This window comes from Sciurus carolinensis, chromosome 1, assembly GCF_902686445.1.
Source record: "Sciurus carolinensis chromosome 1, mSciCar1.2, whole genome shotgun sequence".
Lineage (NCBI taxonomy): Eukaryota > Metazoa > Chordata > Mammalia > Rodentia > Sciuridae > Sciurus > Sciurus carolinensis.
The window spans coordinates 89782188-89800397 of record NC_062213.1 but is presented as its reverse complement, the minus strand read 5'-3'; the positions used below and the strand labels follow the sequence as shown (position 1 = coordinate 89800397).

General features: G+C 37.9%; 1 protein-coding gene across 2 annotated transcripts in view; it reads right to left on the bottom strand.

Moving 5' to 3' along the window:
* Copa (COPI coat complex subunit alpha) overlaps positions 1 to 18210 on the bottom strand; it is a 46763-nt gene that overhangs the window by 3861 nt on the left and 24692 nt on the right. Inside the window, exons 13-26 of one of the 2 annotated variants that reach the window (XM_047542448.1) lie at positions 18112 to 18187; positions 16179 to 16261; positions 15389 to 15528; positions 14588 to 14673; positions 14333 to 14498; positions 10834 to 10996; positions 10585 to 10731; positions 9541 to 9730; positions 9342 to 9437; positions 2523 to 2611; positions 2197 to 2320; positions 1125 to 1214; positions 842 to 951; positions 286 to 363 (exon numbers count right to left, since the gene is read on the bottom strand). In XM_047542448.1, the coding sequence (XP_047398404.1) occupies positions 286 to 363; positions 842 to 951; positions 1125 to 1214; positions 2197 to 2320; positions 2523 to 2611; positions 9342 to 9437; positions 9541 to 9730; positions 10585 to 10731; positions 10834 to 10996; positions 14333 to 14498; positions 14588 to 14673; positions 15389 to 15528; positions 16179 to 16261; positions 18112 to 18187 (1638 nt within the window). The remainder of the gene's footprint in view (positions 1 to 285; positions 364 to 841; positions 952 to 1124; positions 1215 to 2196; positions 2321 to 2522; positions 2612 to 9341; positions 9438 to 9540; positions 9731 to 10584; positions 10732 to 10833; positions 10997 to 14332; positions 14499 to 14587; positions 14674 to 15388; positions 15529 to 16178; positions 16262 to 18111; positions 18188 to 18210) is intronic. The other variant, XM_047542457.1, reaches the window with a different exon arrangement.

The window sequence follows — 18210 nt, the reverse complement described above, 5'->3', positions numbered from 1 at the left end:
CTCCTCTAGATCTCTTAAAGAAAAGTATCCAGTCAGGTGCAGTAGCACACACCTATAATCCCAGCAAGAGGACTGTGAGTTCAAAGCTAGCCTCAGCAACTTAGTGAGGCCCTGCCTCTAAATAAAATGGAAAAAGGGCTGGAGATGTGGCTCAGTGGGTAAGTGCTCCTGGGTTCAATCCTGGGTACCAAACAAACAAAAAAGTATGCAATACTTTTCCCACACTAATCCAGTATTAGCCAATTCTGAAACACTCATCCCATGGGGCTGTGCTTTCCTGCTTACTTGAGTTGGGCTTGTTCCCTTGGTTGGGGGCACAAAGAACCCATCTTCAGCCCCACCACTTGCCCCAGGGGGTACATCCTAAAGGAAAAACAAAATATAAGTCATTTTTAAGCCATTCAAGCATTTTGTTATGTGAATCTAAAACACAACCATTTACCTTGTTTCCCACCTGTACTGGGGAGAGGGAGTGGGAGAAGATCCCCATAATAAGAGCCACTTCATCAGCAATGAAATGACATATCAAAGTCCCAATTTAGATTTTGAAAACTTGCTGCCTTTTTCATAAGCTGCTGCTGGCACAAACCTGATAATTATTTTTTCTTCTGAATGGGAGATAAGTATCAAATTAGAGGTAGGAAATTAAAGTGGTAAGGTCACTAACTCATACTTTCTCATTCTTCCTTCTTTCAAATGGTAGATAAGCATCAGGTTAGGAGGACCATCTAGACCCTTCCTTTTGGAGACCTCAGGACAGGTGTGTGTAGGGAATGTAGTAAGACAACTGGTTGTCATAGGGAGAAATGCAGAGCTTTCCAAGGGTGAGAATTCCACATACCAGCTCAGGGGGGAGCTCAAGATCTTCTTCTACATCCCAGCCACCTCCTTCTTCCTGTCCCTTGCCAAGAGCATCATCCCCCAAACCTTCTGTAGCTTCCACAAACCCATCTGTAAGGAAAATCCAGATCAAAACAGATTTGAGTATTGGTTCAATCTTAAAAGAAAGCAACATGCTGGGATCCTAGTGGGCTCCACGGTTTGGAAGCCTAAAGAAGTGCCCCACAACTAGTCCCAATGCAATGAGCACATCTCCCCAAACAGTCCTAGAGCAGCACTCTTACCTTCATCCAGCTGCAGTTCAGCATCCTCTCCCCAGCCCTCTGTACCAACAGTGTCAATGTCAATGTCAGCTGCCAGTGCTCCTCCCTTCCCTACCAAGGGAAGGAATAGAAAGAAGCTGGTTAGAGCCCAGTGAAGTCTGAAATATGGTCTTCTCTGTAGTCAAGTTGTAGTCAAGTTTCAAAACCAGTTGCCTAAATTCTGTTCACTTATTATTTTTATATACTATTTATTTTTGTGGTATGTATGTTATGCTAACTTGCAATAGGTTTCATAGAGGGAGGGGACAAAAGAGATAACCAGACTTTCTGCTACCATGAACTGACTCTGCTTACCACCCTTTGGCCGCCAACTCTTGGAATGTCTTCTTGATATCTTTGCTAAGTTATCAGTGCAGTGTATGCAAAACATGAGGATATAGAATAGGTGGAGGAGAAAGAAGAAAGAACAGGGCTGTGCAAAAAATGCACAAAATCTGTTTAGGATCTTATTTAGAAGTGAACTAATATACGTATCCAAGAAAATAGTAGGTAAGGTTGGCAGTGGTAGAAGTAGAGGGTGGTAGTATACATGAGCATATACCCACTGGACATAATTAGAAGCAGCTGAATTTGTACCTCAAGACTGCATATCATAAATGATAAAATATAAACAGACAATATGACAACATATATGGTAAAACCTAGTGAACAGACCAAAATATTTACAAAGGTTATTAGTGGCATCCCTCCTATCACTTCTCAGTTCCTAACTTTTTAATTTTTACTGATCTCAAAAAGTCTTTGTTCAGGGGGCTGGGTGTGCAGCTCAGTGGTTGAACACTTGCCTAGCACATGTCAGCCTCTGGGTTTAATTCCCATAGCCTCCCCACCCCCACCTCTACTGCAAAAAAAAAAAAAAAAAAAAAAAAAAGTCTTTTTTCAGTTTTTAAGACCATAGCTCTGACTGGCATTTCAGTGCTCCATGAGGCTTCATACACACAACAAAGGACAGATGAAACTAAATGCTAATGGTACTCTATAGGACAGTTCTTTACAAAACAACAAAAGTGCCATGGGAGAAACGGGTACTGACCCTTGCTGGCAATGGAGCCTTCAAAGAATCCTTTTGACACAGTCAATAAAGGCCAGTTCGTATCCAATGGCATGATAGGTGCAGGTGGCTGGAGCAGCTTGGCATTAGGGTCAATGTCTGGGATCTGAAAAGCAGAAAAAGAAAAGAAGTCAAACACAAGAACAGCTCTTAGGAATCTTGTAGAGAAGGTTATGGAGCCTCCTTTGAGGTCATTTATATCTCAGTTTCTCTGCAACCAGGTGGAAAGATAAAATTTATAGTTTTAAATTGTCTCTAGATCTGAGTTAATCTTGTAATTAGAGACACTCATGAAAATAAAGACTCACTGTCTCTTTCTCTGGGTCAAATGTCTCTTTCAGGCTCTCAGCTTCTTCATCTAAGCCATGAGTAGCAGCTGTGAGATAGGCCAATGATTCTGTAGAAAAAACAGATTTTGTGTTCTAGGCACATTTCCAAGTAAATGTTGTAGTGGTAGGCAGAATGACATGACCTCCCAGTGATTCCTATCTCCTGGTATTCAAGTGTGTGTATAATATCCTCTCCCACTTAACTCACGGCTGGACTTACTACTTAGCTACTAATGGACGAGAATATGGCAGAAGTGATGGGCTATCACTTCCAAATTAGTTTAGGTTGTTTTTTTGTACTAGGGATTGAATCCAGGGGTGCTCTACCACTGAGTTATGACCCCAGCCCCTTTTTATTTTGAAACACGGTCTCACTAAGTTGCCCAGGCTTTGAACTTGTGACCATCCTTCCTCAGATTTCTGAGTCACTGGGATTAAGGCCTGTGCCCCTGTGCCTGGCTGTGGTTTCTATCTTGAGGGCCCTCTTGCTTACTTACTCTGAGAAACCAACTGCCCCATAAGAAGCCAATATGGCAAGAAAATGATGCCTTCCAAACAACAGAGAGAAAGGACCTGAAGAATGCCAACATCTGATTAAAAGTGGAATTAGGAGAATCCAATTGAGAATTGAATTCAATTGAGAATTCAATCTCGATTGCAATCAACTGAGAATCCAATTGACCCTTGATATATTTATATTTACAGCCCTGACCAACACCTTGATTATAACCTTAAGATAGTCAATGAGAGCCAGAGTTAAGCCATTCCCTGAACAGCGAAGTAATGTTTGTTGTTTTAAAGTACAAATTAAGTATCCCTTGTCTGAAATGCTTGAGACCAGAAGTGTTTCAAATTTCAATATTTTAGATTTTGGAATATTGCACAGATCTTACTGGTTGAGTATCCATAATCCAGAAATCTGAAACATAAAGTGTTTCAAAAATCCAAAAAAAATTTTTTTTGTATTAAAAAATTTTATTTTTTAACTGATAGAAAAATAAAAATTACACATAGTAATGAGGTGCCTTGTGATATTTTAATACATGCATACACTGTGTAATTTTTGAATCAGGTTAAACGTATTCATCTCCCCTGACATTTATCATTTCTTTTTTTTTTTAAATTTATTTTTATTGTAAACAAATGGGATACATGTTGTTTCTGTTTGTACATGGAGTAACAGCATACCATTTGCATATTCATACATTTACATAGAGTAATGATGTTTGATTCATTCTGTTATTTTTTTCCTCCCCCCCACCCCTCCCACCTCTCTTTTCCCTCTATACAGTCCCTCCTTCTTCCATTCCTGCCCCCCTCTCAACCCCCATCCGCTTATCAGTGAGATCATTCGTCTTTTGGATTTTTGAGATTGGCTTATCTCACTTAACATGATATTCTCCAATTTCATCCATTTGCCTGCAAATGCCATAATTTTATTATTCTTTAGAGCTGAGTAATATTCCATTGTGTGTGTGTGTGTGTGTGTGTATATATATATCACAGTTTCTTTATCCATTCATCAATTAAAGGGCATCTAGGTTGGTTCCATAGTCTGGCTATTGTGAATTGAGCAGCTATGAACATTGATGTGGCTGTATCTCTGTAGTATGCTGATTTTAAGTCCTTTGGGTATAGGCCGAGGAGTGGGATAGCTGGGTCAAATGGTAGGTCCATTCCAAGTTTTCTAAGGAATCTCCACACTGCTTTCCAGAGTGGCTGCACTAAAATCCAAAAATTTTTGACCATAATGTTGGTGCTCAAGATGTTTTGGATTTTGAAACATTTTGGATTTTTGGATTAGGAATGTTCAATCTGTACTAAGTTTAAGATAAATCTATCACACAGCAATTAACTGGTAATGAATATAGTCATCTTTAAGATATATTATTAATGTTTATGACAACTTTGGTTCCTATCATACCCTATATATAGCACTTAATTCATATTGGCTGTATTTCAAAATAGATCCTAAGCTGAGCATGGTGGTGCAGGCCTGTAATCCCTGTGACTGGGAAGGCTAAGGCAGGAAGATTATGTGTTCAAGGTCAGTCTCTGGAACTTAGCAAGACCCTAAGCAACTTAGTAAGACCTTGCCTCCAAATGAAAAATAAAAAGGGCCGGGGAACGTGGCTCAGTGGTTAAGTGCCCCTGGGTTCAATTCCTGGTACCCCAAAACAGAAAACAAAACACACCAAAAAACCCCCCCAAAACAAAACAAAAACACAATAAACAAAACCCTGAATCTGACCATTACTTATTCATCCACTAGCTAGTATCTTGATCAAACCACATTTTTCACCTTTTTCCTTCCCTAAATATCTCAAACATACATAGTGAGTTCTCGACAACAACAAAAAATCCCTAAGAGGTATGTATGAATAAATAACAAGTGAAACCTCCAGACTGGAAACAAAGAAATTCTAATGACATTCAACCAATTGCATTTGCTAGGGTGTCTGTTCTGGTACTTTTAAAACCATCCCTTTCATTGGGTATGGTGGCACACTCCTGTAATCCCAGTGGCTTACGAGGCCGAAGCAGGAGGATCCTGAGTTCGCAGCCAGCCTCAGCAACTTTGCAAGGCTCTAAACAACTCAGTGAGACTTTGTCTCTAAATAAAATATAAAAAAGGCTTGGGGATGTGTCTTAGTGGTTGAGTGCCCATGGGTTTAATTCCCAGTACCAAAGAAATAAAAATTAAAAATAAATAAATAAATAAAGCCACCCCTTTTCCATGACTATTTTTCTAAGGATGACAGCTGGACACACTTCCAATTTGGCTTTGAAGAAAATCTTCTGAGAGATTCAAGATGGCGGACTAGAGGGAGGCTGCACTCCTTGTCGCTCAGAAACTCGTAACTCGGGTTTCAAGCAGAGGAAAATCTGTTTCTCTGTAAGGCAGTCTTTGCTGCTCATGGATCCCCAGCTGTTTACCCCAGTTGTCCACCTGGACCACCTGCAGTCTGCCAGCATATCAACTACTTTTTGAGTGAAGATCGTTCACTGACTGCCACCTATCATCCACCATGTGCCCATTTGTCTGCTTCTTGCCTACCTATCTCCTGCCTTTCACCTACCCAGCACCCACCACCTGAGGTCCACCTACTGATCATCTTCCAGTAGCCTGCAGACTGCCTTGATTCCACTTTCATTCTTCTGACGATCTAGTACTTCTATATACTCTTTCCTTATCCCATTAACAGTTATATCCTACATCCCTCCCCATCCTCTTTGTCCACTATGAGATACTGTAGACCTCATTTCAAATCTATTTGTTATACCATAGATAATAATTGAAATCATCCTCTCTGTTTATTATGACAACATTGTTAACATCTTCATAGGGGCTATTTGGTTTAGGGCTGCATATTGTTTGTACTGGATGCTGCTAATATTGATCTTCCCCTAGCTAGAGGGGAAGATACATGAACAACATGAAAAAACAAGGGAAGAAAATGTTCCAAACAAACCAAGATGCTATGTTAATACAATCTAATAACAGCATGGTAGAAGAAATGTCAGAAAAAGAGTTCAGAATAAATATACTTAATTAAAATGATTCACAAAGCAAAGGATGAAATAAGAGCAAATGCAGATCACTCCAATAAACAGTTAAAAGAGCAACTGCAGAAAGCAAAAGATCACTTCAACAAAGAAATTCTGAAAAAACAAACAGAAATCCTTGAAATGAAGAAAACAATAAACCAAATTAAAAACTCAATGGAAATCATAACCAACAGACTAGATCACTTGGAAGACAGAACCTTAGACAATGAAGAAAAAATATTTAATCTTGAAAATAAAGTTGACCAAACAGAGAATATGGTAAGAAAGCATGAATAGAACCTCCAAGAACTATGGATATCATGAAAAGACCAAATTTAAGAATTACCGGAATTGAGGAAGGCAAAGATATATAAACCAAAGGAATGAACAACCTATTCAATGAAATACCAGAAAATTTCCCAAACCTGAAGAATGAAATGTAAAATCAACTACAAGAGGCTCACAGAACACTGAATGCACAAAATTATAACAGAGCCACACCAATGCACATTACATTGAAAATGACTAACATCCAAAATAAAGAGAATTTTAAAGGCTGCGAGAGAAAAGCATCAGATTACACATAGGGGGAAACCAATATGGATATTAGCAGATTTCTCAGCCCAGACCCTAAAAGCTGGAAGGGCCTGGAACAACCTATTTCAAACTCTGAAATAAACACGGTTGCCAACCAAGAGTCCTATACCCAACAAAACTAGCCTTCAGATTTGAAGACGAAATAAAATCCTTCCATGATAAATGAAAGTTAAAAGAATTTACAAATAGAAAGCCTGGGCTACAGAACATTCTCAGCAAAATATTCCATGAAGAGGAAATGAAAAACAACAAAGTAGGTCAGCAAAGGGAGGAACTATCCTAAAGGAAAAGCCAATCAAAGGAGAAACCAAGTCAAGTTAAAAATCAAAAATAAGCCAAAATGACTGGGAATACAAATCATATCTCAATAATAACCCTGAATGTTAATGACCTAAAATTCATCAATCAAAAGACACAGACTGGCAGATTGGATTAAAAAGAAAGACCCAACAATATGTTGCCTTCAAGAAACTCATCTCATAGAAAAAGACATCCAGACTAAAGCTGAAAGGATGGGAAAAAACATACTACACACATGGACTCAATAAAAAAGCGGGGGGTTTCCATTCTTATATCAGATAAAGTGGACTTCAAGCCAAAGTTAGTCAGAAGGGATAAAGAAGGACATTTCATACTGCTTAAGGGAACCATAAATCAGGAAGACATAACAATTGTAAATATTTATGCCCCAAACGGCATATCCATGTAAGGCAAAAAAATCCTTCTCAATTTCAGGAATCAAATAGACCATAACACAATAATCCTGGGCAACTTAAATACACTGCTGTCAGAATGCATGAGAAAATGCTTTCCCCTACAGAGTCCTATCAATAAGTATGTTAGCTAACTTAGGATTTTTGCCAATGAAGTGAGAGAAAATGGTCTTTTATCTGCAGTTTTAATTTACATTTCTTTTTTTTTTTTAAAGGACATTTTTTAGATGCTGATAGACCTTTATTTTATTCATTTATTTATATGTGTGCTGAGGATTGAACCCCAGTGCCTCACAAGCTAGGCAAGCACTCTACTGAGCCACAACCCCAAGCCCAACATTTCTCTTTTTTCAATGAGTGAAGCTAACTATCTTGTTGTTTATTAATAGCACATTTTATTTCCTTTTTCTGTGTTTTGAAAGGATTATGATTTTGTCAATTTATATGTTAGAAAGAATAGCTCTTTGTGATATGAGCTATAAATATCTCCCTTAGGTGTCTTTTTTAAAAGTTTATGATTTTTTTTCCATAAAAAATTGATTTTTTACATAACAAAAAGTACCAGTGAAATAATTTATGACTTGGGGATTTTGAGTCATGAAAGGTTAGATAGTTCTTGCTAACTCCAGATTTGTAAAGAAAAAAATTTCAAGTTTTCTTATTATTATTTAATGGTTGTGTTATTTAAAAAATATCTTTAGTACATATGGAATTTATCATGGTATATGAGGTAAGGCAGGGATATTTACTTATCCCTATAACATTTATTAACTACTACTTTTTCCCAGTGATTTGAGATGATGTCCTCTTTATACATTCAATTTCTATATGTATCGAGTGTACTTACTTCTAGGCATTCTGTTTTGTTAATAGGCCAGTATGATACTCTTAAATTATTTAGGCTTTTAAAAATGCCTTAATAAGTTTTAGTGCTGGTCCTACTTCTATGTTTATTTTTTTCACTAAATTTAGCATCAGGTGACATAGCTTAAAACTGTTAAATTATCATTGAGATTTAGTTAAAGTTACAAAAAGTTAAAGTTACTAAAGTTAAAGTTTAGTTGATTTACACAATAATATGGTCCTTCTATTTGTAGAAAGACTTTTTTTTTGACCTTTAATAGGTTTCACATTTTTATTGACAAACATGTTAATATTTTTTTGTTACTGTTATATATGAAATCTTTTCTTCCATTAAATCTTCCAAAAGATTGTTTGAATATATGTAAACTACTGATTTTTGTATGCTAATTTTTGTACTTGGTAATCTAATTGAGCTATTTTACTGTTTGTAGTAGCTGTTAATAAAATACCTTGAATCTTCAGAAGAATAAAAAAAGAATTATAGTTGCCCATGAGTCGGCCACTATAATATTTAGTGCAGCATATTTATATAATAATAAATTGGAAACCCAAGTAGACCAATAGGTGACTGGCCAAATATTATTATAATACCACTACATAGTGATTTACTATGGAATCATTAAAATTATATTGTGTAAGAGTATTTAATATAAAAAAATGAAACCTTGTTGAAAGAGAAAAGCAAGTTACAAAATACTGTAATAGTGTGATCCTATGTATGTAAAAGAGAAAAACTATGTGTGCATTAGTATGCATTTCTGTGTGTAACTTGTAAATTGAATAAAGATGACACATTTTGAAAAAATGGGAATAGAAAAAAAAAATCTTGAGCAAGGTATAAACATGTTTCTATTGAAAAAAAGAATAATAGGGGTGGGGAGATAGCTCAGCTGGTAGAGTGCTTGCCTTGCAAGCACAAGGTCCTGAGTTCAATCCCTAGTACTGCAAAAACAAACAAAAAAAAAAAAGTATAATAGAGGGCAATTCCTCACCCCTATAGATGACTAATTCAACTTGAATAGAAAACACTTCCTAAGGCCCCAAAGAAACCAGTGAGTTTTGGGTAGATACTTACTCTGCCCACAGTTCTTTAGGATTCGCACTCGCTCTGACACGTCACCCAGGTATAGGGCATTCTGATAATGGCCACTCATGTCCTTCCGGATTTCAGCTGCACAAAGTCAGTAAGAGACACCAACTTAGATTTTCTCTCTCTTGCCTATTTGTCTTCCACTGTACCCCCCTCTTCCCATCTTTAGTTTTTGGGCCCTCACCAATCTTCATCATCTTGCGAAGTTTCTCCAGGTTGCCAGTGATAAGGTACAGGAAGGAAAGTTTATCAAAGTTTTTGGTGCGCTGATAGCACATTTCCACAATCTGGTGGTTCCCTTGTAACAGGGCCACTTCTCCCAGCTTTTCCCAGCAGTTCTTGTCATCCAATGCTTTGGCTGCTTCCAGAGCAATCTAAAGAATACCCAAGATCAGTATTAACAGAATACTGTGGAAGATGCTATGACTCAAAACAAGGGACTCTGCAATCAAAGTATTTGCCTAAATAATTGCCCAGGGAACTTTCTATATTTTCAATTACTCCTAGCTTTCACTGTATTTTTTATTTTAAATTGAGAATCCTATCTACAAATAGGATCTTTGGATTCACAAATAGAAGAAATCACAGTACATCATTCTCATCCCCAGAAATCTGCTTTTACATCAGGTGTGGTGGCTCACACCTGTAATCCCAGTTGCTTGGGAGGTTGAGGCAGGAGGATTTTGAGTTCAAAGCAAGCCTCAGCAACTTAACTTAGCAGTTTCTGATTCTACAGGGTCAGTTCTTGCTTAGCTATCTTATTTTCTCTCTGCCAGGTTTGAAGAGTCACAGAGACTTCAGGAAAGGCAGAAAAAAAAAAAAAAAAAAAAAAACAATAAAAGAAGGAGTAAAGAACTGGAAAAACTAGTCTCCTATGCTCTTTTCTCCTTTGCAAATAATACCTGTACCCTCTGTACCTCAACAACCAATAAGTACTCCATTCTAAACAAGATCAACTATCAAGAGATTTTTGAAATTCAGGTTATCTTGCTTTTTATCCTAGAAGTCAGTGAATTCAGACTAAGAATAAAAATAATGGTGTAGCAGAAGCAGAAACAGAGAAAAGTAGAAACAAACAAATGGCAACAGGATGATGTTCAATCTAATAACTAAAAAATTCTATTATTCTAGTTTCAGAAGCAAGTTGAGAATAATGCCCCCTCATGCCACCCTAACCCTTTCACCTTCTCTAAATATGATCTGGGGCTGATGACCACATTCCTCTTACCTCAATGTTTCCACACTCTAATGCCAAACTAAAGCGAGTTTTCTCATCCTTGACAAAATGCAGTGCCACTTCAGGATAGCCCTTCTTCTGAAGATAAGCAATAATAGACTGGCCAACTAGTTTGGCGTTCCTCACCATGTGTAATACCTAGATATTTGGAGTTGAGTAGGGCAGAAAGTAGAGGTTACTTACAACAAAAAAGCAATGTTGTCCCTCTTAATACCTCTAGTATGCTTCCTCACTCCATACCTCATCATATTTTCTGTTGATCAGGGCCAGCTTGAATTTGAATTCAGTGGGATCGATGGTGAGTACTCGAGGACGACACTCTCTGTCCAGGCAATATACATTATTGCCCTTTACTCGTGTGACATAGATGGGTAAATCCAGAGTTCGGATGATCCCGTGGTCCCTAAGAATAGTGGGTAGAGGTCACAACTTTGAGTGAGTGAGGGGGGAAATCTGTGAAAAAATGAACCAACCAAGGGCACATCCTTTGTGTATGTGTGTGTGTGTGTGTGTGTGTGTGTGTGTGTGCGCGCACGCAGGCGTGTACAGGGGGTGCCAGGGATTGAACCCAGGGAAGCTTAACCTCTAAGATAAATCCCCAGCTCTTTGTATATTTTTATTTAGAGATAGGGTCTCACTAAGTTGCTGAGGCTGGCTTTGAACTTGTGATCCTCCTGCTTCAGCCTCCTGAACCACTGGGATTACAGGTGTGCAACACCACACCCAGCAGGCACATCCTTTCATCTTCTTATTAACCTTTCTATTAAATGCCACTTAAGCAACAGTATAGGAGCAAGTAATTAAAATTAATTTATTCTTTTGAATGATGGGACAGATGGTATGATGTTTCTTTACAAGGTATCAATCCAGGAGCTGAGTAATGGACATGAACTAGACTTAACAGTTAAACTTTAAATTCCTGGGGTTTTTTTTGTTTTTGTTTTTGTTTTGTTTTTGTTTGGTACTGGGGATTGAATCTAGGGGTGCTTTGCCACTGAGCTATATCCCCAACTCCTTTTTATTTTTTACAAAGTAAAAGTTGTTGAGGTTTATTAATCTCCTGTTTCAGTCTCCAAAATCACTGGAATTACAGGCGTGCACCACCATGCCTGGCTCAGTTCTGAGGATCTTAAACTCAATACATGTAAAGATGTCTAATAAAATTCAAAATTCATTTAAGATAAAAACTCTTAGCTCACAGACATAGCAAAAACAAAAAATATCTTAGGATATTAGTATCATAAAAATTTATAGCAAAGCTTGCACAATGCTTGTACACTAAAAGTTCACCCTTAGAGGGCTGATGATGCAACTCAGTTGGCAGAGTGCTTGCTTAGCATGTGCAAGGCCCTGAGTTCAATTCTCATTACCACCCAAAAATAAACAAACAAAAAACCCCAAAAGTTCACCCTTAGAAAGATATATCAATGTAAAAGCATTTGAAAGAAGAAACAAAACTGTCACTGCCCACAGATGCTATAAGTATTCATAAAGAAAATACAAATAAATTATTAGAATTATAGAGTGTAACAAGATCCCCCAAATAAAACTGATATAAATCTAACCAAATAATTACAAACTATCTATAGAAAAAAAACCATGAAACTTAATTGAAAGACACTTCAAATGACCTAAATAAATGAGAAGCTACTATACCATGTTTACAGATCAGAAAATCAATATTGTGCAGATGACAGTTAACCTCATATTGACATATTCAGTGCAATCCAAACTTCAGTTGATTTCACATTGGAAAAAAAAAAAGGAAAGATTAGAGGACCTGTTTTATTAGATGTGAGATTTATTATAAAGCTACAATATAAGAAAATGTAGAATCAGAGCAGAGACAGGTAACAGAAAAAATCCTTGCATTTTTGAAAATGTGACTTACATATGACAAAGGTGAAACTGTAGAACAATGGGAAAAGGGTGGACTTTTAATAAATATGCTGGGCAACTGTGTGTCCTTATGGAAAAATGCACAGCTGACCATCCTATACCTCACATATGTACAAAAATCAACTTCAGGTAGATTATAGATATAAAGGGCAAAACTATAAAGTTTTTGTAAGAAAATATAGAAGAATGCCTTCACAATTTTAGAGGTCAATAATTTTTTTTAAATACATTGGATACAAAGTTCAACTATTTATAAAGATACTAAAGCCCAACTATCCATAAAGAATAAAATTCATAAATTTACATTGAAATTAAGAATTTCTGTTGCTTTATTAAAAGGCAACAAAAATAGAATCAGAAAACATGCTATAGAGCAGGAAATTTTAATATGTGTAACACAGCGCTGACAAAGGATTGATATCCAAATATATTAAGAATTCACACAAATTAACCACAAAATAAAATGGGAAAGATTAGGTAACTGGGAAAGAATAGATAACTCAATGAAAGAATAGAGAAAAGTCAGGTACAGTGGAACTTGCCTATAATCCCAGGTACTGGAGAGGCTGAGGGAGGATTACAAATTGCAGCTGGCCTTGGCAAGAACCTGTTTCTAAATTAAGTTAAAAAAGGAACAGGAATGTAGCTCAGTGGTACAGCAGTTGCCTAACTGAGGAAGGAAAAAAACATCTTGAACAGAATTCATAGAAGAGGAAATCCTAATAGATGGCCAGATGAAAATGTGCTCATTCTCAAAAAGAGAAAAACAAAATCAAGGAAAAAAGAGATACCCTTACACATTCACCACAAGCACAAAAATAAAAGTGTTTTAAAGCCAAATGTTAGTCAAGATGACATGCAAGGAAACTTATATAATACTGCTGGACACGTAAACTTTCAAACAATCATTTTGGAAGGCAGTTACCTGGTAAATGTGAAGGTATGTATACTCTATGGTGCATCAGTTCTACTCTGGTATACACTCTAGAGAAAAGGATGTATGTGTGTACCAGAAAACATGAAAAAGGATGTTTAAATGAAATTGTTTGTAATCACCAAAAACTAGACTTCACTCAAACACTCCCTCAAGAATAGAACTCACACATGGTATAATCATATGATGAAATATTATATAATAATGAAATAAATTAGAGCTACAGCATGAAAGAATTTTATAAAGAAACTTTTGAGCAAAATACAAAATAATATATTCAGAATGATTTCATTTACATAAAGTACAAAATCAGGCAAAACTAAATCACATTAACACATACAATGGCTGGTAATTTTATAAAGAAAACGAAGAAATAACCATAAAAATCAGAATAATGTTACTTTGGGGTAGAAACAAAGAGGGTTGTGATTTCTAAGGACCATATGGCAAAGGCCTTCTGGGGTGCCAAAACTGTCCTCTTTCTTGACTTGGGTGGCAGTTACACAGATGTTCACTAAAAAAATTATTTGCTATTCTATATATTTAAAAGTTATGACACTTTCTACATTTGAGCTATATTTCACAATTTTATTTGTACTTTTTTGTTTTGTTTTGTTTTGTTTGATACAGGATCTCATTAAGTTGCCCAAGCTGGCCATGAACTCTTGATCCTTCTGCCTCAGCTTCCCAACAGAGTTGGGATTACAGGTATGTGTCATGATTTTTTGGCATCATGATTTTAGAAGAGCTGGAAAAAAGAATGTTCTGATGTCTCTAGTGCATATATGCCAGACAAGGCTTTTCCATCAATGAAGCTCATAAAGGACTTCAGCTACATCTTGAGATAGGACTGTGATTTTTAAGAAGCTATCTTCTCCTGCTTTGTATTCCAGATAATTAACTTACCCCGTGGTGACAGCATATTTGATGTGGTTGCTTGTGGTATAGATAAACACCCCACTCTCATCCCAGGCCCCACTCTTGACACGAATATTCTCATGAATGTTACATAGAGCATCCAGTTTTCGGTTACAGATCACAATGGCTGTAAGAGGCAAAGGGCATGAGTGCTCTGTTGGACAAAGTGAGTGTAGCAGACTGGCAGGGATGGGGGGAGGGAGGGAGTGGGCTCTAAATCAGGGTGGATCTATGAAAACTTACCATGTTTGGCCAGTAGTGCTACATGAGACATATCTGCTGACCAGATAACATATTTCACCTTGGAAATCTTCACAGATGCCAGAGTCCTGAGATGAGAGAAAGAAGGGCAAACATGAATGGATCTGAATCCCGGGGTCTAGGGTTAAGGCCAATGTCCTTTTATTAAAAAAAAAAAAAAAAAAAAAAAAAATTTTTTTTTTAGTTATAGATGAACACAATATCTTTGTTTACTTTTATGTGGTGCTGAGGCTCAAACCCAGTGCCTCACATGTGACAGGCAAGTTCTCCACCACTGAGCTATAAGCCCAGCCCAAGAACCATGTTCTTTCATCCTCAAACGTAAACCCCAAGGTAATGTCAAATAAACATTTCTGTATAGTAGCTCAGTGACTTAAAAATTGGCTCACATTGTACTTCCCCCCTCTTCAAGTTCTTGCCTTTCATTTTCTCATATTATTAGGGATATTTATATATTTTCACCACTGGACCACAGGAACTGTGACATTCATCTTGGTGTCCCTCTCATTCTAAGGCCCAAGAGCATTCTTTGTTCAGGTAAGTACTATAAAAACAAAGAAGATATAATAAAGAAGCCCCTTGCTATAATGCTAGAGTATATATATGAGCAGAATACAGAATGATCATGGACAAGGAAAAGTAGCCAGAAAGAGTCTTGGGAGTTATGGCATAAGAAGTGGCCAAGCCATGTGGCAAACTTCCTTGTGGGGAAAAAAGCTCCCACTAAAGATGTCCACTTTCCCCCACTGTATGCTTGTCCTTTTACAGGCACCTATATGTTACCGTTTCTGCTGTACATCAAAGAGTGTGATGGAATCTGCATCTCGAAGTAGAAGGTTGCCTGTGCCAGCATAGAAGATCTCATCACAGTTGGGAACCTGTACCTTTTTGGTGATCTCATTCTTCAGATTCTTGATCAGAAGCTGAAAGGAATATTGAAATGTCAAGAGAAAAAGTGAGTATATAAGATGATGACAGTTGATAACATCCTTTAGCAATTATTCCTTAGCTCCAATAAACTAAGTATAATTCTCCTCTGTTCAAGTTAATCACACATCAGGTAGACAGATCATTCCAAAATCCTCTCCAAGGGTCTTATTACCATTAAAAAAAAAAAAAAATTCTGAAGTCTAACTAAAGTCTGAGATTCTCAGTCAACTAGAGAGAGAATTTAGAGGGCTTAAATTTTTGTTAAATGTTTTCTTGAGAATTTTGCTTATCTTGTACTGAACCTATTACATTTGAAGTACCAGTGGAGTTAGGGCAAGGAGAGAGATCTACTCATAGTCCAGTTCACCCATTTCAAGTTTGATTCTGATTTTGGCTTGGTTCAAGTGGTCAAGAGCTTCGTTCTTAAGCCCAAAGCCACAGTATTATCAACTCAGATCAATAAAACTTTAAAACCTTTTTCCCAGGAGGGTTAGTGTAGGGCTAGGTATAGAAGTAGAGTCAATAGATGAGGACCACAGCTGCCAGGGGAGAATAAGGAAAAAACAGTACTCTTTATTTTGCAATACACAAGCCACTGCCATTGCACTACCCACACTGGTTTCTGCTCTTAGTCTTAACTCACCGAATGCATCCGATCTAGGACAGCAAACCGATTTCGAGCAACCCAAACGGCTGTCAGGCCTGAGGATCGCTTCCCTTCAGGGGCTGAGGAGAACAAAATCAAAGAGTGAGAGCATGTGGTGAGCCACCAGCAGGTGACAGAGTCAGGTGCCATGGAGCTGCCAGTCTTGCTGGCTGCCATCTTGGCTTTGCCAGTTCAGCTGCTTCCTAACTAATTCAGCCATAACCTGAGGCTATTGTCAAGTGACTTTTCCCTACCAGTCCCCTCCAAACTCCAACCCCCACCCCTGCCAAGCTTCTTTTCTCTTGGCCAAGTGGCTGCGTTTCAGCCAACACTGCGTATTGGCAGAAGGGCTGCCCATCTTGGGAGACAGCACACTCCATCAAGCTAACGAGCAAGGCCTCCCTGGCCAAGCTGTGGCACAGCAAGCAGTCTGTCAATGTCCTAAGACCTCCTATCTGAACAAACTGGAGTAGAGACAGCCCCCTCCCCAGGTCGCAGCTGCTCAGCTGCTTTTAACATGCAAATATAGACCTCCTAGTAGGGCGGGGTGGGGCAGAGCACTCCCAACCAAATCTTGACAGGCGAGTTCTATGCTAGGCAGTATTTAGCACTAAGCTGTTGCTCTGTAAATGTCAAACAACCATTCCTATAACCCTAAAGAGAGTTACAAAATGTTCCTCAGTTTTGTGGCTGATTAGAATTTTCCAATAGACACTCTTCACCCTCTATGAAACTTGTAAAGGATGCACTGAAATACTCTTTTATCCATTATACCAGCAGAAAACTGGACAAAACATGCTGGCCAGCCTTGTCTTATACTTCTCTGGTACCTGGAGTGGCAGACAATTTAAAAATCTAATTATTATCATAACTAACATTCCCAGTTTTAGGGGTCAGGGAACAACAAAACTATTCCAGTTTTTTAATCTTTTTTTCCTGTTTCCCACCGTAGAGTCAAATCTTTATAATTTATTATCCCCCTCAAAGGATGGAGAGCAGAAAAGTGATAATAAAACAAAGATATTTTAAACTCTAATAATTATAAATAGATTTTGGGGGAAAAAAACAAGGGGGTAGGTTGGGAAGAACCAAATCACAATATTTAGTCAGAAATGGCTTTACTGGCTAATTTGTAAGGGGGACTTTCTCTTTCTGTGAGTACGAACACATTTAATAGAGGGTGAACTGGATTAACAACAATGACCTGAGGTACCCACAAAAGGGACAGAGCTAACAAAACATCACTTGAGAATGTGTTGATGAGATCCAAGTTTGCTAGTAAAAGTGGGGACCTGTAGAGTAAATCTCTGATATGCTAATGTCTCTAAACCCCCTGGAGGAAGGGCATTGAAAGGAGAAGTGAGAGTCAAATCCATTCTGAGACTGTTTTGTCAGCAAGTTCTAATAGTAAGAATGTCAACAAGGGATAGTGGTGATGAAAGAGGTAGGCAGGGGTCTCAGCTGGATCCTGGGATCCCAGGTGGGGCCCTGGGCTGTTAGCAGCCTCATCTTTTTGACGTGCAAAAGGAAGCAAATCGGATCTGGATGTGGATAGAAGAGTATAAATCCCTAGTCCCAGGATGAGACATTGCAAGATTGGAACCACATTTTTAAATAAATGAAACTACCAGGGTGAAAGTCATATCAGCTGACAATAAACTAGGATAACATGCTGCGCTGAAAGGGAAAATGGAGAGTTTCTAATAACCAAATTATAAAATATATATATCTAGCTGGGGTAATAAAATGGAGGGGGAACATGAATATTTCACACCATGGTCGCCTCTGATGTAACTGTCAGCAGCACCTGCCAACAGACATGAGTGATGTGACCACAGCCTGGGGATGGGATGTGAAAACCTTGAAGAGGAATGATGATGTGGGTAAGCAGAGCTGGAAGCAGGGTTAGGTAAACAAAGAGCATGCCTACCATCAGGATTCTGAGAATCAGCATCTTTGGGGATGGTGTATAGATCATAAGTACTATTCTCTAAATTGCTGGCTCTCTGTAGAGGAAAAGGGATATTAA